The sequence below is a fragment of the Trichosurus vulpecula genome, chromosome 6, assembly GCF_011100635.1.
Source record: "Trichosurus vulpecula isolate mTriVul1 chromosome 6, mTriVul1.pri, whole genome shotgun sequence".
NCBI lineage: Eukaryota > Metazoa > Chordata > Mammalia > Diprotodontia > Phalangeridae > Trichosurus > Trichosurus vulpecula.
This window is the reverse complement of record NC_050578.1, coordinates 140,802,735-140,825,531: the sequence shown is the minus strand read 5'-3', so window position 1 is coordinate 140,825,531 and position 22,797 is coordinate 140,802,735. Positions and strand designations below refer to the sequence as shown.

The following is a 22,797-nucleotide window of genomic DNA, read 5'->3' as shown; positions in this document are numbered from 1 at the left end:
TCTCTGGTCCGTAGGCAGGAGGATGTAGGAGCAGCACGACAGAAATTTGGGAAAACAAATCAATAAAAAGATTACTGAGGTTCGCTCAAATTTGAAAGTTGGAAGAGACCTTGGGGATCATATCTATCCTAGGACTTCTTAAGGTGTGTTGTAGACGCCTGGAGCAGTCTGGTGAAGCATATGGACCCCTGTCTCAGAATAACGGTTTTAAATTAATAAAACAAAATACACAAGATTACAAAGGAAAAGCAGGGTATTGAAGTGTATTTATCAAAATACTGAAAAATCAACTTTATAGACCTGAAATTGCAAACCCCTGATTCAGTCCGACCTCTACAGGACCCCCCCCAAAAAAAAAATCCCCGGCAAGAGACTGACCTAGCCCGTACTCGAAGACCTCTAGTGACGGGGAACTCACTATGTCTCCAAGAAGCCCGTTCTAATTTTGGACAGCTCTAATGATAAAAAACCTAAGGCTCCTCTGGAACAATCTCCTTCTCGCAAATCGGGGTCTGCAAAAATTCATCCCAGGGCGCGGACAGCCCCTACCCGGATCTTCAAACCCGTAAATGGGAGCGGTGCTGGTCACCCCTCTTGCCCTCTTGGGAGGAAGAGCTTAAAATGGAGAAATGGAGATGGGGAGAGAAGCCCCTCAGTGTCTAACGCTGAATCCAATCTCTTTCATAAGACCAGCACACAAACACAATATAAGTCGTTCCCCGCTTCTCTTGGCTCGGTGCTTTTAGTAGGTCACTTCCCTCCCGCCGGTCTCCCAGGCTGCTGCCGGTGCCCGTGCTCTCCACACCCCCCCGTCGTCGTCCCCCCCCCGCTCCCTCTCTGGGTTGAGGCCGCCGGGACGGAAGGATGACAATACCTCGTTTTGTCTCCGAAAGGCAACATAGCCGAGGCTCGGAGGGGAGACCATGCAGCTTAGTTCCAATAGCGAGGAATTCCTGCCTGCGCCCGAGCCGGCCCCAGACAGGGCTGCGGAGGGAGGTGCGCCGAGAAGGTGAGACCAGGTGAGGCGAGACCAGGTGAGGCTAGGAGTGACTGCCCCGCCAGGTGATGCTGGGACACGCCCTTGAACTCGTGAAGCTCCCAAGTCGCGCCGCCCCCTAGCGGGGAGCGCTTGGCAAGGCAGCACCCCACTAGTAAGGCTATCGATCTACCCCACTGCCTGGCCAAGTCCGTGACCCGCTCCGAGTTCTGGAAAACTCAGGAGTCCCTGACCCGGCCCTCAGGCCAACTCTTTCCTGCAGCGGCCAGCCTTCTTCTCCAGGAGTCTGGACAGCGCTCTGCTGAGAGGAGAAGCGAGGCGCAAACACCCGGTGTCGGTGCCTCAGTCCCAGGCTAGATGCTGCTGCTGCCGCTGCTGCCCAAGCCTCCCTCCGTCCCACCCTGGACAGGCAGGAACAACTAACTGTAGGGGCCCTCGCGGAAACAGCACCGCCTCCCCTACCGCCCCCTCCTCCTGCAGCTGTGGCAACTCCTCTAACAGTTAGACGGCACACACACACACACACACACACACACACACGCTCAAGCTACACACACACACACACACACACACACACACACACACACACGCTCAAGCTCCACCCCTGCTAGGCTAGGCGAAGCTGAACAAGACTAGGGAAGATGGACAGTACGCCCAGCCTCGCTCCTTCTTCTCGGTCTCTTTCTCCTCCCTTCCTGGACAGCGGCTGGCGCTCCCAGGCCTGGCTGGCTCCCTCCAGTCCAGGACAGCCGGACCGGACCGGACCGGGCCCGGCGCGCTCAGTTACCCAGGGCAGCCCCAGACCCGCCATTTGCTCGGGGTCTCCTCCCAGCCCAGCCCAGCTCCGCCTCTGCCCTCAGCCCCGCCCCCGCCGTTCTTCTCCCTCTGCTCTGTCCCGCTCGTGGGCCAGGCAGCGGGAGCCTCCTAGAGAGCCCAGCTCTGACCCAGGCCAGGCCGGAGCCCAAGGGCAAGGCTCAGCGGCCTTTCTGTGCATCTCCTCAAAACTCCCAAAGGAGTTAAAAAACAAAAACAAAACTAGAAGACAAGAAAAGTGGGTGGCTGTGGGGACACGGTCAGGGGGACAGGGTGAAACTGCTCCAGGGGAGATTCCAGGCTTCAGTCCCCCACCCAATTCCAAGCACACACAAAAACATACAAGCCAATTCCTCCGGATACCCCCCGGGGGGGGGGGGGGACTCAGACTAAACCGGCCCTTTCTTCCGGGCTCCAAGGAGGGAGAACTGTTGGGGTTAGCTCTGGGCTTGAGGGCAAAGTGGGAGGGCAGAAGCTAGGTGGCAGCGTGGACCCGGAAAGCAGGAAAACTTTGCTCCGGGGAAGCCCCGGCCCCGCTGCCGACTCAGTGGCTGCGCCCCGACTGGATCTACAGCCGGACGGTGCTTCTGGCCGGGCCAGAGCTTCGGAGAGGGCTCCCAGAGATCTCCAAGACCCCACTCCCTCCGGCGATCCAAGGCTCGGAGAGTTATAGTTGGGAAGGGATCTTAGAGGTCATCTGGTCCAACCCCCTGTTTTGTGGGCTTTTGTTCTCCAAGCCCTAGGAGCGGTGCTGGGGTGATTCCTGGCTCAGGGGAAGGAGGGGGAAAGGAGGGGAAAACAGCCGCCGACCTCCCAACCCCCAGGGTCCCCGGGGCGAGGCTTGCGGGCACTTTGCTTACCTTGTGGCTTTCCGCACAAAGTAAGAGGAAGTAAAGTCCCAGTGGTCGTCCAGCCACGCTTCCACCCAGGCGTTGTCCCGGGGTTCCCCGGGCTGCCCGGGCTGCCACTGCTGTTGCTGCTGCTGCTGTTGCTGCTGCTGCTGCTGCTGCTGCTGCCGCTGCCGCTGCCGCCGGCGCCGGCGCCGCCCCCGTGGGCTCGGGCTCGGGCAGCCGGGCTCCATGGTCCCGCGGTGCTGCCCCCGCCCAGGGGCCGCTACTCGTTGGAGGCGCTCGGGGCCCTCCTCCCTTCCCCCCCACGGGGGCCCGCCCTCGCGGAATCCGGAGCCCGAGCGCTCCAGACCCTCCTCCCCGGCCCGGCCGGCCGGAGGGACAGAGGGCGGAGGGTGGGAGCGCAGCGCTGGCCTCCCCCGCCCCTCGCCGGGAGCGCCACCGGCTCTCCAGGTGTGGCAGGCTCGGGCTGAACCAGCGCTAGACTGAAACTGACACGGAGGCTGAGGCACAGGGCACTTTGGGGAGGGGTGCCTCCGCTGCTGCCCTGTGTCCCCGGGGCGTGGGTGCTCAGACGCGGGCAGGCTCGGCCACCGGGGTGCGCTGCGAGCCAAGTGGAGCCAGGAGAGGACTGAACGCGGGGCTGTTGTGCTGGGGGGCAGGTTTCTGTGCCTCGCTGCAATCCGAGAAAGTGGCAAAACCGGCTGATGGGTGGCCGTTCCCGACCAAGATCAGAAGGGAGGGTGGGATTGCTAGACTTCACACCTGGCGCCCGGAGAAAAGAATACTAGGATCCTGGGCCACTTCCCCAGAGTGGGCTGGGAAGAACAATGACAGCATCCCTCCTTACTCCTTGACTGTGACTCCCACTGAGGGCCAGGGATCTGTCCGCTGCATCCAGCCGCGCAGGATGGAGTGCCTGCGAGTCTTCCAGCGCTTAGCACGGTGCTGGCTGGCCACATAGTATCGCTTAATGAATGTTTACTAGTCGGAGACCTGGGTCTATTTTCTCTTGATGACCACTGAGGACAAGAGAAGTTGTTTTTTTGTTTTTTTTTTCCCTTTCCGTCCCCAAATTTGAAAAACAAGTTCCTTTACATCTCTAAATTCATTACTTAGTTTCTATCTGTACCTAAGCATCGCACGTTTTCTTATTTTGCCAACTTAATGACTATTCAATGAATAGTCATTAATTGCGCTGCTCTTTACTACTCGTGAAACCTTGGACAAATGAATCCCCCTCTCTGGGCCTCCGAGTCTTTTTCATCTTTTCCTGTCTGTGTATGTGTGGTTATAAGTTAAACTGATGGTTTCAACCTAAAGCTGCAGTAAATAAAGAAATCTACTTGTCCCTGTCTCCACTCTCCTTCTTTACCCCACCTTGCCTCTTGCAATCTGGCTCATCACTCAAGTGTAGCTGCTTTTTCTGAGGTGAGATCTCCGAAAAGCTTAATCTGATGACATATTTCAGTCCTCATGCTTCCTCACCTCTGCCGTATGTGACACTGGTGACCACCGTCTCCCTCCCGGGTTTTCTTTTGCTTCTCCCCTAACCCCGGCTCCTCTGACTGCTTCCCAGTAGTCTTTGCTGGATCATCTACGTATTGGCAAAGCCCAGGACTCTGCCTTTTCTTCTCCCTCTATATTCTATCATTGGTCTCGCCAGCTCCCATAGATTCAGCTGTCACCTCTTTAGGCCTTCCAACCCTATTCTGTTTCTTAAACTCCAGCCCTCTTAAACTTCAGCTACATATTGAGCATCTCCAACTGGACACCTCATGGGTATCTCAAACTCACCATGTCCAAAACAGAACTAATCTGTTTTCCCCTTAAGCTTCTCTTTTTAACTTCTCTATTTCTGCTTTGGGCACCCTTATCTTGGCTACCTTGGTTTGCAATCAGTCAACCTGAAATCTTCCCTCTTCCTCACTACTCTCATCCAGTCACTTAGTCTTGCCAATTCAGTCTCCACTTCTGCTCTCTTCTTTCCACTCCCACAGTTACCACTGTGGTTCAGACTCTCATCTCCCTTCACTTGGGTTCTTGTGATAGCCTCCTACTTGCTCTCCTGGCCTCCAGTTTCTCCTTACTCCAATCTCATTCTCCATGTGGCTGCCCAGTTGAAATTCCTAAATCCAATGTGACCACATCACTCCCATATTCTAGATGCTGCAGTGATTCTCCTTGGTTTTGAAGAGAAACTCCAGCTGTCTCCACAGACAGTATCTGAGACTAGCTAAGTTACTCTCCCTGGACCATACTTCCTCATCTTCCCCATGGTCCTTTTCATGGTAGATGCTGCTGTTCTGCCCTTGAAACCAGATGTCCACAGACCATGCCCAGAAGGAGCTGAGTTACTCAGCTCTGGATTCCCCACAATAATGTGTCTTCATCATCTCAGCTATTCTCCATCCAGTCCACTTTTCCATTGTGGTCTGAGAATTACAATCAAATCCACCTATCATTGCTTCAGAAAGGGTGCATCAATAGACTGTAGGATTATTCCACTTCTCATTTCAGTGACTTCCCAGACCAAATCCCTTCCCTGGCCACTACTACCCTAAATGGGTTGTCCCTTCCTATCAGAATGTAACTCCGCAAGAGGAGGACTTGTTTTTTTTTTTTTTATTTTCGTGCCTTGTACCTAGAACAAAGTAGGCACTCAGTAATTGCTCACTGACTGATTAATTAGGCCAATGAAAGATCTAATATAGAATGTGCTTTTTTTAAATCTGACAGAAAAGCAAAGGATTGGTGCCTGAGAACATAAACAGCTAAGATTCCATGCCACCCTTCAGCCAATCTCTGCCTTCCTCAGGTCCCTTTATAATTTCCCTCCTCTCCCTTATAAAAATGGAAAGACAAACTCAGGACCTAACGGATCTACATATAGGCCCTGAGCCTCATAATACCACTTCGGGTAGGGCTTCCCTAAGGAATTGGGACTGTGAACTTATACTATCTTCCATTAGGATTTACACAATCCTCATGACTCAAGAAACAGGCATGCATTACTCTTCCATCTCATAGCTCTCTGCCATGCCAACTTTCTTTTGCATTTGTCTCCTTCCTATTTGTCTTCTGTTTCCTTGTCTTTCTCTGTCTCCATCTGGTGCTGGTTTCTCTTTTCCTTGGGAGGGGGAGGTGCCACACTGGCCTCCCTCCAGATCTTGGCCTGTGCCTCTGTCCCTGGCTTCCCATCAGCTTTTGTTTCCATCAGGGCTTATGTCCCCACATTACTGGTGATTCCCTGATTCCAGGGAACTTGATTAAGTTTTGTGGATAGCCCCCCTTATTCTCTATTTCCCCAATCTTTTAATTTGTTTTCCCCTTAAGTCTCCCTCAATATTTTAAAAGTATTTTGAAACTTGATTGAAAGTATTAAAGTTAACTGATGTTACCAACCTCAGGTTTGGGGATGATGTTCCCAAGAAAAAGAGGCCAAATTCAAGTGAGTGAACTACACTTAACCTGGAGACTTATGTTGCTTCAGCAGCCAGGGTGACTAGGACTGAGCCTGGTCAAAGAATTTATTCCCTTTCCAAGAAACACAATAGGGCAGTTGGCCTTAGCTGGCTGCTCTAAAGCATGCCTGGGCACATCCGCTCCAACCGTATTTTTCAGCAATTCATTTTTTTCGGGCCCGTTAAATCTGGAGGTTGTATGCTCCAAAAGGTGTCTGACAGTATTGGTTGTGACACATTTAACAGTGATTTCAGCAGCTGCCTTTGCTTGAACACACTCTAGATGATTCCAAAGATCAATAATTCACTTGGCCTACCTCCAGATGGCCTGAGCAGCTCACTTGAGAGACCTGTCCTTGGAGGAATGCCCTTGGGCGTTTTAGGGGTGTCTTCTGTTTAGATCATGCTTTATGTCCTCACCCCTGAAATAGGTACAATACTCTCCAGTCTCTGTCCCCTCTTGAGTAACCAAAAATTTTCATGAATTATATTAAAAGAATTTACTCTAATCCTTTTTCATCTGATTTTTGTTTTATAACAGTGTAAAAAAATTAAAGTTATTAATCTGGGTAAAACAATGAGTTGGAGCTAGTACAGGATAGTGAAAACAGCCCTAGTTCTGGAGACAAGGGCCCTGGATTCAAACCCATCTCTTGATTTTAATGCTCTGTGACCGTGGGCCTTCACTTTTCTGGGCCTCAGGATGGCCTCTGAGGATGCTCCTGAGTCTACATCTTTGTTCATTCATTTCAGTCATGTTGGACTCTTCATTACCCCATTTGAGGTTTTCTTGGCAAAGATCCTGGAGTAGTTTGCCATTTCCTTCTCTAGCTCATTTTACAGATGAGGAAACTGAGGCAGACAGGGTGAAGTGACTTGCCCAGGGTTGTGTCTCAGGCCAGATTTGAACCCAGGTTTTCTTGACTCCAGGAACAACACTCAGTGCAGTGTGTCACCTAGCTGCCCTGAACCCTACATCTTGGATTTTCTAATTCTTTCCAATAAGTCTTCTTGATTCTTTGCCAGTGGAGCCATTGTAAAGAAAGGGCTTCTCAGGATCCAGTAGCCATATCCTACCAAGCAGTCCCTGACAGGGTGTCAGATGGACTCTGTCATGCCAAGAAGCTACCAGGTGGTGCTACATTGAGTGTAGAGCATTTTTCCTCTTGGCTTGGTTGTCTCCACTGGTTAAACGAATTAGGTTCCTAATCTTCATTTTGTGTCATTTGTCCTGCTGTGTGTCTCTCCCGTCCCAAGGTAAGGGATGACCCGGTGCAGTTTGGGCAAAGGACAACATTGCGGGGCTCATATGATTTGTCACAACTAAGAACTGGAAAAGATACAATTTCTACAGTTTAATAATTTGTGGCTATGTGATCTCATCAGTTTGGGTATTCTCTCTACCAGTCAAGCCTCCACCTTCTGCAGAGGCCTTATCAGCACTCCCGGTTATGAAGGTTTTCTCCTCTGAGATTGCCTCCAATCTATTTTTTCTATATCTTGGATGTACAAAACTATTTAAATGCTGTGGTAGGGGCAATATCCTAACCCCCAAGCTATGCAAGGTTGACTAGTTTGTACCCAAAAGGCATTGAAACTGTCCCTATATTTCTCAACCCAATCAAGACTTGATTGGCTCAGGCACTAAAGATTTGGGCCACTGGCATCACTTCTGGGTCACAGCCATACAAAATAGCCACAAGCAGCTCCAGGTGCTTCCTGGCAGAGCCAAAACAGGGGATTTGTCTGGCTGAATCAGCTCATGGTGAGTTCAGGGTACGTCTCTGTGGAATATCCTTCCCCTGCTATGTCTAAGTAAATCTTTGGTTAATTGATGAATGACCTACAAGTATCTCTTTTCATTCCAGTATTAAACATAAGCCACCTAACATTAACTATATCAAATAACTAACTAAATGTATTTATGTATATATAATATATGTATGCATATGTATGTCTGTATATGCCTGTCTGCATGTACATGCATGCACGTACGTGTGTGTACACACATGTATATATGTATACATATGTGTGTGGATATACATATGCATATATATATGTATATCATGAACATAAACTAACCTAAGTTATGTTCAGTTCAGAACAAGTTTCTTGAGGGCTGGGACTATGCTTACCTGTCTTTCTAATCCCAGCATTAGCACCTGGTATATAGTAAGTACTTAATGACTGCTTTTTGATTGGTTAGTTGGTTGATTCTTATACCTTGGGATTCTTCTCTACATCCTCCGGTATATCCTCTAAGGAGGGCTATCTAATGTACTGGAGGCCTTCCGTGTTCCTTCTCACATTTGGATGACAGCAGACCAACACGTGGGAGTTTGCCCTCCTTGGTGTCCATAGCTTTTGACACTGATAGCCATCCTTATGGTACTCTGTCCTCCCCTGACTTCTGTGAATTGTCTCTCCTCTGGTTCTCCTCACACCTCTGGCTTTTCTCTGGATCAGCAGCCAGATCATGGCCTTACTGTCCTGGACCTTCTTTTCTTCCTTCTATACATTCACTCTTGGAGGTCTCACCAGCTCCTAGAAGTGAGATCATGATTTCATTAGAGAAGACTTCCAAGTCTACACATGCAGCCTTCATCTCTTCCCTGAACTCCAGGTAGGCATTACTCATTGCCCACTGAACTGCTCCACTCGCTTGTTCTTTGAGGCAATGCAGTGCAGTAGAAAGAACACTTGGCTTTGGAGTCAAAGCAAATGGGTTCAAATCTACCCTCTGACACTATCCATGTGACCAGGGTCAAGCAATTTCACCTTCAGTCTCCTAGCTTTCTCATTCATTAAATGAGGGGGTTGGAATAGATGGCCTCTAAGGTCCCATCTGGCTCTAGGGTTATAATCCTATGAACCCCATGACTCACTGCCTCTTTCTAGAATCGTTATGTTCCTTCCATGCTCAATTCAAATCAAGTTTCTCTGATTCCTCCAGATGATAGCTCTAGAATGATATTGTTTAGTACAAAATTTGTTGATAAATCGTACTCAGTCTCCAAGTCTTCCTCGAATAGGTTCTGCAAGCCCTCTACCAATATGAAAGCTCTCCATATTTTAGAACAGTTCAAATGAACTTGTATTTATTTTTCACCTGTGTACATACGAAAGTAAATTCATTGAGGCACAGAGGGATGTGCACGGAGTCAAGACAACTTGAGGTTCAGATCTCACCTTAGAAACTTACTAGCTTTCACCCTTCCCCTTTTCTCCCTTTCCTTCCACTCTTGCCCCTTTCCCTTCCCCCCTTCCTTTCCCTCTTCTTTGCCATCCCATCCTTCCCTCCATCCTTTCTCCTACCTCCCTTCCCCGGCCTAAACGGTGCCGTGGTGGAGACGGCAGAGGAGGCAACAGAGCCCGCCGAGGCGGACATCATGGGGCTGTGCCAGGATATGTTCTCCAAAATGGCCACGTACCTGACAGGCGAGCTCACAGCTACCAATGAAGACTATAAACTTCTGGAAAATATGAACAAACTGACTAGCTTGAAGTATCTGGAAATGAAAGATATTGCAGTAAACATAAGTAGAAACCTAAAGGACTTAAACCAGAAATATGCAGCACTTCAGCCTTATCTGGATCAGATCACTCTAACTGAGGAGCAAGTAGCAGCTCTTGAGCAGGCAGCTTACAAATTGGATGCATATTCAAAGAAACTAGAAGCAAAGTACAAGAAGTTAGAGAGGCGATGAAAGAATTCTTTAGCACAGACTTTTAACTACAAGAATATTTTATAAGAGCTGAAATAAGTGGGATGGAACTTATCACTATGCTTCAGTTCCTAAAAAGAAGCGGTGCTGCTGATTCAAGGAGAATCCCAGCCCCCACCTCTGGTTGGATGTGTAACTCTGGCCACCCCCACCCCCACCATGTTTTCCTAAACCGTACCCCCCCAACCTCATCTTAATGGCGTGCTTCGTTGTGTGCCCCGGACCAAGGCTCAGAAATCAGGATCAACCCCATCTAGAGCAGACACAGATGAGAGACTCTAGTCTCCCTGTCTCTTCCCTCCTTCTCCTCTAGGCCCTCCCACACCCACCCCTTTCACAACCTGTTCTTGAACTTAAATAATAAATGCCAACATATGAAAAAAAAGAAACTTACTAGCTATGTGACCATGGGGCAAGTCTCTTAGCCTCCTTAAGCCTCAGTTTTCACATCTGTAAATTGGGGCATTAACAGAAGCTATACCACAGCACAATTCTAATCTGTGGCTCCAAGAAACTACAGTATTCACAGAGGCCACACCCTGGCAAACCATCTCATCAGATGGGCTAAACCAGGTTGAGAGTAGCTGACATGCTTCAAACCTGTTGGTGAGTTATGGGGGATGCCAACCCCAAGCATGTAAAGATTTCTTCTGGTGGAATGGACAGATGAGAATGATTTATTCCAATGGCCATGAAGGTGGCTGAAGGTAGCACTGTGAGAGAGAGAGAGATACCAAGGTCATCCACTTCATCCTGGGCCACCCCCAGTCATTCTAGCTTTTGTCTTGTCACTGGACTTCGATGCCTCTGGAAGACAAAGTGAGGCTGATGACTTCATGCAGCTCTGCCTCACTTAAACGCACCTCAAATGAAAGTCAGTACATCTCTCATCATCCACTATTTTATCCACCACCTCAGTACTGTACTGTCATTGGTCTTCTTCCAAAATGAGGAATGAACACCAATACCAGAAGAGAGTTGTGAGGAACTTAAGATAATATGTCTCATGTTGTAGAAAGCTTTAAATGCTATCATTATTACTGAAGACTAGGACTGTTTTGTTTTGTTCTTTCATCTTTTTATCCAAAGTACTTAGTACAGTGCCAAGCACTGTGAGTATCTCTGTTCTGTCTCCTACCACACTTGCTACATGGCTGGCCCACTGAAGCTTACACACTAGCACAACTTTTTAAGGCTAATTCCTTACATGATAGGAAATATGTGTTAATTATACATTCTTAGGTATAAGGGAATATTCAGTTTTATTCAGTTGTTTGAAAGGGGGAGAAAAATCAAGAGGCTTAGAATTCAAGAAAAAGGGGTGAAACCATGACTTGGCCATAAATCCCAGCACTATTCATCAGATTAACAACTTGGGCTATGGCTAAGAGGCTGCTATCATCTGCTCCCACAACTTACGTGTCTTACACATTTTCTGAAAGGAAGCCTACACGTTGGAAGTTTCAGAGCATATTATAATCGTATGTTTCTGTTTTATAGTTAGTTTAACCTTCTACAGTATTTTATGAATCTTGCTCTGGGCGTGTACTGTAAAAGAAGGTGTACACAAATGTGTGGACTGTGTGTAGACAGTATCTATCCCCAAGATGACGGTGCTTGTGGCAGGGGCAGCAGAGTGTACTCCATTGAATGTAAGACCTGGAGTCAGAAAGACTGGGCGGGGGGGGGGGGGGTGTCAAGTCCAATCTAAGATAACACCTGCATGACCCTGTACAAATCACCTAACCTTTCTGTGATTCCGTTTTCTTAGCTATAAAATGAAGAGGTTAGGGATTGGATGACCTTTACTTTCCAATTGTAATCTATGATCCTATGACATTCATTTATTAATCTAAGTTTTGCAACATATTCTACAGCCATTATTTCTTTTGTTGTTTTTCACTCCTCTCACTGTCTTCTAGCCAGCCACCTTACTGCCTGGATCAGAGGACATGCACGTAACTCCTACTTGGAGTCCCTTTGTTCTGACTATTGACTTCCTCATGTGGCCAGCTCCATCTGGTCTTGGCTCTCCAGCTATGATTCCCTTTGCTCTCTGCTATCTTGTCCCTGGCCACCAGGCCTTGGATGTGTGCCTTCCATATTTCTCTGTGTATCTTCCATTTTTGGAATCATACTCAAATCAATTCTGCCACACTAGGAAGAGTGCATCATTCTGATCCCCCATGGCCCCACTCACCATTCGGATAACCTTCCAAACCAAAATGCCCCTCCCTGGCTCCCGTTCCCCTATATGTGTTGTCTCCCACTATTAAAATGCAGTCTTGAAGGCAGGGTTTGTCTTCACTCTTGTGTTTCTATGCTCACAGCTTACCCCTGTGTGTGGCACATAGGAGGTATTTAATAAATGCTTTTTCATCCATTGAGCCCTGCGAAGTAGGTTCTACTGATATTATTATCCCAAATTTGTTGTTGTTCAGTCATTTTCAGTCATGTCTGACTCTTCATGATCCCATTTGGGGTTTTCTTGGCAAAGACATTGCAGTGGCTTGCATTTCTTCTCCAACTCATTTTATAGATGAGGAAATTGAAGCAAATGGAGTCACACAGCTAGTAATCTGAGGCCAGATTTGAACTCTGGAAAATGAGTCTTCCAGACTTCAGGCCTGGCACTCTACTGCCCCGCCTGGCTACCCAATTTTACAGATTTGGAAAACTGAGCTTGGAGAGGATAAATAAAATGACTGAAGCCCCTAATCATCCAGCTCTTTCCTCCAAGCCCAGTGTTATTTCTATTATATCACTCAGCTCAAACATTCTCATCCTCAAAATGATGACTCCTTGAATAATGCTGTGCAGTACAAAATTGGTTGATAAAATGTTGTGCTTAGTCTCTAAGTGTTCCTTGAATAAGTTCTGAGAGCCCTATCAATATGAAAGCACTTAATATTTTAGAACAAGCTTGTGTTAAGTTTCGATTTTAAAATATGTATCTTTAAAAAAATTATTCTCAGTTCCAAATTCTCTCCCTCCATGTAGTCCCTCCCCCACTCAATGAGAAGGCAAGAAATATGACACCTATTATTCATACAGAGACGTTGTGCTGACCTCATTGTTGTGTGCCTGTGAAACCTGGACAGTCTACCAGAGCCATGCTAGGAAACTGAATTGCTTCCATTTGAATCATCTTAGGAAGATTCTGAAGATCGCCTGGCAAGATAAGGTGCTAGACACTGAGGTCTTCTCCCCAGCTAAACTGAGAAGTATTCAAACTCTACTGCAGAGAGAGCAACTCCAATGGGCTGGCCATGTTGTTTGAATGCCAAAGGTATGTTTGCCTAAAAGACTATTTTACAGAGAACTCATGCAAGAAAGGTGCTCACATGGTGGTCAGAAGAAGTGATACAAGGACACTCTTAAGGTCTCTCTGAAGAACTTTGGAATCCATTGTATGATGTGGGAGATTCTGGCAAAGGGCCGTCCAGCATGGCGTGCCTGCATCAAGGAAGGCCCTGTGCTCTATGAGTGAAGCAGAATTGCAGTAAGTCAAAAGAAACATGAGATGCATGAATTTAGAGACATCTCCACTCTAAATAGGGACTATGTGTGCCGAACCTGTGGAGGGTTCTGAGCATGTCCAGCCCCAGTTGGACACACTGTACCTTTACTCCAACATAATGATGTCATTTTGGTCCTCTTCTAGAGTCCAGGATAACAACCAAGCAAAAAAAGATAAAACTAGAAAATTATATTCCCATTTGCATCCTTAATCCATCAGTTCTCTCCCTGGAGGTGGAGAGCATTTTTCATCATGAGTCCTTTGAAATTGTCTTGGCTTATTGTACTGAGCAGAATAGCTAAGTCTTTCACAGGTGATTATCTTTCTCCTTGTTCTACTCATTTCACTTTACATTAGCTCATATATCTTTCCTGGTGTTTCTGAAACCATCCCCTTCATTATTCCTTACAGAAAATGGTATTTTATCACAATCATTTACTAATAATAATACCAACACAAATATTTGTATAGCACCTACTACAGACCAGCCAGTGTGCTAAACACTTTACAATATTATCTTGTTTGATCCTTACAGCAGCCCTAGGAGGTAGGTGTGATTATAATCCTTATTTCACATGTGAGTAAACACGTGGGGTTGACACGTTAGGTTTACAGTGGTTAAGGAATTTGCCTAGGATCACACAGCTAACGAGCTGGTCTTCCTGACTCCAGGCCTGAGACTCTAACCACTGGTCTACCTAGATGCCTCAACTTGTTTAGGCATTTCCCAATTGATCCCCTCAGTTTCCAAATCTTTGCCACCAGAAAAAGAGTTGCTTTCATTTTTCTTTCATCCCTTTGGGCTACAGATTTAGTAATGGTATTGCTGGACCAAAAAAGTATGCAGTTCTATAGCCCTTTTGGTGTAGTTCCAAATTGCTCTCCAAAATGGTTGGACCAGTTCACAGCTCCACCAACAGTGTATTTAGTGTATCTATTCCCCCCCTTCACCTCTAGCATTTGTCATATTTCTTTTCTGTCACCCTAGTCAATTTGATGTGTATGAGATGGTACCTCAGAGTTGTTTCAATTTGCATTTGTCTAATTATTAAGGATTGAGAGCTTTTTCCTATGACTATTGATAGCTTTGATTTCTTCCTCCAAAAATGGCTTGTTCCTATCCTTTGACAATTTGTCAGTTGGAAAATGGCTCTTATTTTTATAAGTTTAACTCAATTCTCTATGTATTTGGTAAATAATGCCTTTATCAGAGACACTTGTAAAATTCCCCTTCTCCCAGTTTCCTGCTTTTCTTTTACTTTTGGCTGCATTGGTTTTGTTTGTGCAATTTTTAAAAAATTGAATATAATCAAAATTATCTATTTTACCTCCTATGATTCTCTCTAACTTTTGTGTGGTCATGAACTCTTCCCATATCCATTGATCTGATAAGCATTTTTCCATGCTCCCCTAATTTGATTATGATGTTATCCTTAAGGTCTAAATAATATATTCATTTCAAGCTTATTTTGGTATATGGTGTGAGATGTTGATCTATACCATTTTTCTGCCATATTGATTTCTAGTTTTCCTAGTTAGTTTTTGTCAGATAGTGAGATCTTGCCTAATATTTTGGGTCTTTGGGTGTTTCAAACACAAATTTACTGTGATCATTTACTTCTTATGTTCTGTACCTAATCTATTGCATTGATCAACTACTCCATTTCTTATCCAGTACAGGTTGCTAGATGGGTTATAAGCTTTGCCACCAAAGGTGGAGAAATTCTATTCAGTCAGTTAGAACAAGACCTGGAGCTGACTGTGGCTCAGATCATGAGTTTCTTATTGAAAAATTCAGACTTAAGTTGGAAAACCACAAGACTATATAGGTATAACCTAAATAACATCCCTTATGAATATGAAATGGAAGTGATGAATATATTTAAAGGATTAGATGTGGTAGACAGAGTGCCTGAAGAACTATGGACAGAGGTTTGCAATATTGTACAGGAAGCAGGAATAGAAAACATCCTAAAGAAAAAGAAGAACAAGAAAGCAAAATGTCTGTCTGATGATGCTTTACAAATAGCTGAAGAAAAAAGGAACATGAAAGCCAAAGAAGAAAGTAAAAAAAAAACACAACTGAATGCAGAATTCCAGAGAATAGCAAGAAGAGATAAGGTTTTCTTAAATGAGCAATACAAAGAAATACAAGAAAAGAATAGATTGCAAAAGACAAGAAATCTCTTTAAGAAAATTAGAGATATCTAAAGAACATTTCATGCAAAAATGGGCATAATAAAGGACAAAAATGGTAGGGACTTAATAGAAGTAAAAGAGATTAAGAAGAGGCTGTAAGAATGTACAAAAGAAATATGCAAGAAAGATCTTAACATCTTAACAATGATATGGATACTGGTCTAGAGCCAGACATCCTAGAAAATGAAATCAAGTGAGACTTAGTAGTATTGATAACAATAAGGCTAGAGAAGGGGTTGGAATTCCAGCTGAGCTATTTAAAATTCTAAAAGATGATGTATTAAAGTGCTTCACTCAACATGCTAGGAAATTTGGAAAATCCAACAGTAGGCACTAGATTAGAAAAGATCAGTTTACACCCCAATCCTAAAAAAGGACAACACCAAGGAAGGTTCAAATTAGTGAAATTTTGTGCTCATTCTACATGCCAGCCAGGTTATCATTAAGATTCTGCAAGCTGGGGGTAGAGCCAAGATGGCGGCTGGTAAGCAGGAAATAGTATGAGCTCTGTACCCAGTCCCTCCAGAAACCTATAAAAAATGGCTCTGAACCAATTCTAGAATGGCAGACCCCACAAAACAGCAGAGGGAAGCAGGGCTCCAGCCCAGGACAGCCTGGATGGTCTCTGGGTGAGGTCTATCCCACACGGAGCTGGGAGCTGGGAACGGAGTGAAGCAGAGTCCAGCGTGGGCGGCGTGGATCATCCAGACCAGAAGCCGGGTGGAGGGGGCCCTAGCGCCCTGAATCAGTGAGCTGCGGCAGTTACCAGACTCCTTAACCCACAAACACCAAAGACTGCGGAGAAGGTTAGTGGGAAAAGCTACGGGAGTAGAAAGAGTTCACGGTTCGGCTTCCAGCCCCAGGGGCAGCGGAGGTGGGGCAGCTACAGCTGTTGTTAATTCCGGCTCCAGGCCCACCTGGTGGGAGGAATTAAGTGGCGGATCAGAACAGGAGTGCACGGCCTGCTGACGATCTAAGCCCAGATCGGGTTGGGGGTTGGGTAAGGAGCAGTGCTGGTGTGGCAGAGCTGGCACCTCCCCCCCAAACATGGAACATAGAACTCTCTAGTCTACAAGTGTCATACCCCGCTGAAAAACTCAAAGGTCAAGTTAGTTGGCTGGGAATATAGCCAGGCAGCAAAAACGCACCGAGATTCAGTCTCAGACTTTGCATTCTTTCTTTGCTGACAAAGAAGACCAAAACATACAGCCTAAAGAAGTCAATAAAGTGCAAGAGCCTACACCAACAGCCTCCAAGAAAAACATGAACTGGTCCCAGGCCATGGAAGAGCTCAAAAAGGATTTGGAAAAGCAAGTTAGAGAAGTAGAGGAAAAATTGGGAAGAGAAATGAGAAGGATGCGAGAAAACCATGAAAAACAAGTCAATGACTTGCTAAAGGAGACCCAAAAAAATACCGAAAAATACACTGAAGAAAACAACACCTTAAAAAACAGACTAACTCAAATGGCAAAAGAGCTCCAAAAAGCCAATGAGGAGAAGAATGCCTTGAAAGGCAGAATTAGCCAAATGGAAAAGGAGGTCCAAAAGACCACTGAAGAAAATACGACTTTAAAAATTAGATTGGAGCAAGTGGAAGCTAGGGACTTTATGAGAAATCAAGATATTATAAAACAGAACCAAAGGAATGAAAAAATGGAAGATAATGTGAAATATCTCCTTGGAAAAACCACTGACCTGGAAAATAGATCCAGGAGAGATAATTTAAAAATTATTGGACTACCTGAAAGCCATGATAAAAAAAAAAGGCCTAGATATCATCTTTCAAGAAATTATCAAGGAGAACTGTCCTGATATTCTAGAGCCACAGGGCAAAATAGAAATTGAAAGAATCCATCGATCACCTCCTCAAGTAGATCCCAAAAAGAAATCTCCCAGGAATATTGTTGCCAAATTCCAGAGCTCCCAGATCAAGGAGAAAATACTGCAAGCAGCCAGAAAGAAACAATTTGAGTATTGTGGAAACCCAATCAGAATAACCCAAGATCTGGCAGCCTCTATATGAAGAGATCGAAGGGCTTGGAATACAATATTCCGGAGGTCAATGGAGCTAGGATTAAAACCTAGAATCACCTACCCAGCAAAACTGAGTATCATGCTCCAAGGCAAAATATGGATTTTCAATAAAATAGAGGACTTTCAAGCTTTCTCAGTGAAAAGACCAGAACTGAATAGAAAATTTGACTTTCAAACACAAGAATCAATAGAAGCATGAAAAGGTAATCAAGAAAAAGAACAAGAAAAAGAAATTGCAAGGGACTTACTAAAGGTGAACTGTTTTGTTGACATTCCTACATGGAAAGATGATGTGTATGATTCATGAGACCTCAGTATTAGGGTAGCTGAAGGGAATATGCATACATATATGTTTATGTATATATATGAGTGAATGTGTATGTATGTATATATCTATGTGTGTATGTATATATATATATACATACATATATATATATATATATATATATATATATATATAGAGAGAGAGAGAGAGAGAGAGAGAGAGAGGGAGAGAGGGAGAGAGCAGACACGGGGTAAGTTGAAGATGAAGGGAAGATATCTAAAAGAAATAAAATCAAATTAAGGGATGAGAGAGGAATATACTGAGAGAGGGAGATAAGGAGAGATAGAATGGGATGGATTATCTCCCATAAAGGTGGCAAGAGGAAGCAGTTCTGTGGGAGGTGGGGAGAGGGCGGATGAGGGTGGAATGAGTGAACATTGCTCTCATCAGATTTGGCCTAAGGAGGGAATACCATACATACCCAATTGGGAATCTTACCCACAGGAAAGAAGAGGGAAGAAGATAAAAACAAATGGGGGGGATGATGGAGGGGAGGGCAGATGGGGGTGGAGGTAGTCAAAAACAAACACTTTCGAAAGGGGACAGGGTCAAGGGAGAAAATTCAATAAAGCGGGATGGGTTGGGAAGGAGCAAAATATAGTTAGTCTTTCACAACATGAGTATTGTGGAAGGGTTATACATAATGATACACATGTGGCCTATGTTGAATTGCTTGACTTCTTAGGGAGGGTGGGTGGGAAAGGAAGAGTGGAGAGAATTTGGAACTCAAAGTTTTAAAAACAGATGTTCAAAAAACAAACAAAAATGTTTTTGCATGCAACAGGAAAATAAGATACACAGGCAATGGGGCGTAAAAATTTATCTTGCCCTGCAAGAAAGGAAGGGAAAAGGGGATGGGAGAGGAGTGGGGTGACAGAGGGGAGCGCTGACTGGGGAACAGGGCAACCAGAATATATGCCATCTTGGAGTGGGGGGGAGGGTAGAAATGGGGAGAAAATTTGTAATCCAAACTCTTGTGAAAATCAATGCTGAAAACTAAATATGTTAAATAAATTTTAAAAAAATAAAAATAAAAAAAAATTTTAAAAAAAAAGAAAAAAAAATTCTGCAAGCTAGGCTTCAGCAGTATGTGAATTCAGAATTACCAGAAGAGGAGGCTGGTTTGTGGAGAGGCAGAGGAACTAGAGGCCAAATTATTAACATTCTCTAGATTAGGGAGAAATCATGGGAGTTCTAGAAAAAATCTACTTCTGCATCATTTACTATGCTAAAGCCTTTTACTATGTGGATTGCAAAAATTTTGGCAAGTCCTCAAAGAGATGGGAGTACCAGATCATCTTACTTGTCTCCAGAGGAATCTATGTAATCAAGAAGCAACAGTTAGAAATGAACATGGAATCATAATTGAATGGTTTAAGGTTGAGAAAGGAGTATGACAAATCTGTATATTGTCACCTTATTAACTTAACATATACAGAGTACATCATGCAAAATGCCAGGCTGGATGAATCAAAAGCTGGAATTAAGGTTGCCAGGAGAAATATCAACAATCTTAGATATGCGAATGATACCACTCTGATGTCAGAAAGTAAAGAATTAAGAAACCTCTGGATGAGGGTGAAAGAGGAAGGTATAAAAATTGGCTTGAAGCTTAACATAACCCCCTCCCCAAAACAAACAAAGATCATAGCAACTGGTCCCATCACTTCCTGGCAAATAGAGGGAGAAGAAATGGAACCAATGTCAAATTTTATATTCTCGGGTTCAAAGATGACTGCCGACAGTGACTGCAGCTATGAAATTAAAAGATGCATGTTCCTTGAAAGGAAACCTATAGCAAATCTGCAGAACATACTAAAAAGCAGGGATAGTACCTTGCTGATGAAGGTCTGTGTAATCAAAGCTATGGTTTTTACCATAGTAACGTATGGCTGTGAGAGCTGTCCTGTAAGGAAAGCTGAGCATTGGAGAATCAAAGCTTTTGAAAAGTAGTGCTGCAAAAGATTTTTGAGAGTTCTTTGGACAGCAAGGGGATCAAATCAGTCAATAATTAAAGAACATAATTCAAACTATTCATTGGAAAGACAAATACTGAAGCTGAAGCTTAAATGCTTTAACAATATAATGAGAAAACAGAACTCATTGGGAAGAAACAGATATTGAAAAGATTGAAGGCAAAAGGAGAAGGGGTTGGCAGAGGATGAAATGGATAGTGTCATGGAAGCAATGAACTTGAACATGGATGGACTTCGGGAGATAGTGGAGGATGAAAGACTTGGTGTGCTATGGTCCATGAGGTCAGGGAGGATTGGGCATGACTGAATGACCGACAACCACATCATTTTGTTGATTACCACTCTGTAGTATAGTTTGAGGTCTCGTATTGAATTTTAAAATATTTTTAACCCTAAGTATTCTAACGCTATATCACTTAGAAGACTGTTTTCCTGTGCTTAAACAGCTCAAGAGCATATATGCATTATCATTGAGACTAAAGTCAGAGATCATGGAGAATGTCTCTAACTAATCAATTAACCAGCATTACTACAAACATCATCATAAATCGAAAGCAAACGCCTCTTCTCAGGAATGCCTTGATTCTTGGTCAGGACAAAGATTCTGGTCAGATGATACTGTGTTGATGAGACAAATCCACTGGCATTAAGATGTTGTGTCCTCCATAAAGCCTCCTCTGCTGTCCTATCATGGCATGGAGAAGCCCCTGGATTCTTGGAAGTAAGGGGAAAGACAGGAAGGGGAAAGCCCTGGAAATTTCTTTCAGGCTGGCCCTGGCAATTGACTGAGTTTATTTAATTTTCCGTGGACCAGCCTAGCTATTAACAAAGAGGCTCAACACAAGTAAGACACCATTCGATGATGAATAGCCATGGCAACCCATGAAGCAAAGAAAATTTTGAAACAGCCTTTCATCTTGCATCGCCCCTTCGGCTTCAGCAGAGCGGCAGAAAAGGGGACTCAGACAGTTTTTAAACATTTAAGTTATAAACTTTTAATTGACTATTGGTATTTTGTGATCCTTTTCCAGTGACCAAATGGACATGCTACTAGAAGTACAAGTAGAGAAGTTGAGTCTTATCGATCTTCACATCCCTTCACATCTGAAACCAGGAGCTGCAACTAAATGGAAGAATGTCTCGTAGATATTCCTTGGAGAGATAAAGATAGGAGTTGGCATGCTGGGCTTTATCATATGCCCCAAAGCATCAAGAAACATTACTTTATGGAGTATTGTAATAGGCTTGATAAGTATTAGCAAGATTATCACGTATAGTAGCAGCAAGTCATAGAACACAACTGTCTCTGAAGAACTGAAAATTGATATCACACAAAGGACACTGGAGAGGTTCACAGTGGATATAAGCAGGCTGCAACATATAACCAATGAAAAACTTTGAAGAAAAATAGAAGGAGATGATGTCATCAGGGAAATGTGTAATGCTGTCTTGGTCACACTTTCTCTAAGTATCACGTAGCAGCTTAGGACAGTGGAGGTAAATGCCTAATGGTTTCAGGTGGTGGTCTCCCAGTATTCCCTTTCTCTCTCTCTCTCTCTCTCTCTCTCTCTCTCTCTCTCTCTCTCTCAGCTTTATTTTTTTTCAATGAACAAAAATCTATTTTCTTTCCCTCCTATCTCTCCCTTCCCAATGGGAAAAGAAACAGAAAACTCTTGTCACAAATATGCACAGATGGTTAGGTCATGTTTTAAATATATAGTATTTTAGTATAAATATTATTTAAATAATAAATAAATTTAACATTTATATTATCAAATAACTAATTAATAAATAAATAAATAATAAATGATGATTACTAAACAAATACATCTAGTATTTAAATATATAGTATTTTATTTTTCCAGTTGCATATAAAAATAGTTTTGAACATTAATTTTTTATAAGATTTGGAGTTCCAATTTTTTCTACCTGTCGTCTTCACCTCACTACTCCCCAAAACAGTAAGCAATTTGATTGGTTATACATGTAAATCATGACAAACATATTTCCACATTAGTCATGTTGTACAAAAGGAATCAGAGCAAAAGGGGAAAACCACAAGAAAGGAGAAAAACAACAAAAAAGTGAAAATGGTATGCTTCAATCTCATTCAGATTCCATAGTTCTTTCTCTAGCTGTGGACAGCATTTTCCATCAGGAATCTTTTGAAATTATCTTAGGTTCTTGCGTTGCTGAGAAGAGCAAAGTCTATCAAAATTAGTCATCACACAATGTTGCTGTTACTCTGTACAGTGTCCTGATTCTGCTCACTTCACTGAGCATCAATTCGTGTAAGTCTTTCCAGGTTTTTCTGAAATCTTCCTGCTCATCATTTCTTATGGAACAATAATATTCCATTACATTCATATACCACAACTTGTTTAGCCATTCCCCAATTGATGAGCATTCCCTCAATTTCCAATTCTTTACCACCATAAAAAGAGCTGCTATGAATATTTTTGTACACATGGGTCCTTTTCCCTTTTTCATGATCTCTTTGGAATATAGACCTACTAGTGGTATTGCTGGATTGAAGGGTATGCACAATTTTTTAGCCCTTTGGGCATAGTTCCAAATTGTGCTCTGGAATGATTGGATCAGTTCACAACTCCAGCAACAATACATTAGTGCCCCAATTTTCCCACATCTTCTCCAACATTTATCATTTTCCTTTTCTGTCATATTAGCCAATTTGATAGATGTGAGGTGATACCTCAGAGTTGTTTTAATTCCCCCAGGCATTTTTGCCTTCTTGGAATTGTAGGAAGAGGATCGTAGGCAAAAGAGATACTGAGAATCCACAAGGGAGCATGCTGCACAGACACTGTAGAGGGAAAGCAGTGAAAGTTGGCTGTGTAGGAGTCTCATAAAGGAAGTGGTAGATGGGATGAAGAAG

General features: G+C 44.1%; 1 protein-coding gene across 4 annotated transcripts in view; it reads right to left on the bottom strand.

The window, feature by feature from the left end:
• PDE5A (phosphodiesterase 5A) overlaps positions 1-2,764 on the bottom strand; it is a 190,340-nt gene extending 187,576 nt beyond the window's left edge. For 2 of the 4 annotated variants that reach the window (XM_036763182.1, XM_036763183.1), the window contains exon 1: positions 875-937. In XM_036763182.1, coding sequence (XP_036619077.1) covers positions 875-900 — 26 coding nt within the window. In that variant the 5' untranslated portion in view covers positions 901-937. Of the gene's footprint in view, positions 1-874; positions 938-2,670 lie in introns of those variants that run through there. The other 2 variants (XM_036763181.1, XM_036763184.1) reach the window with 2 other exon arrangements.
• Between the last annotated feature and the right edge of the window lie 20,033 nt (positions 2,765-22,797).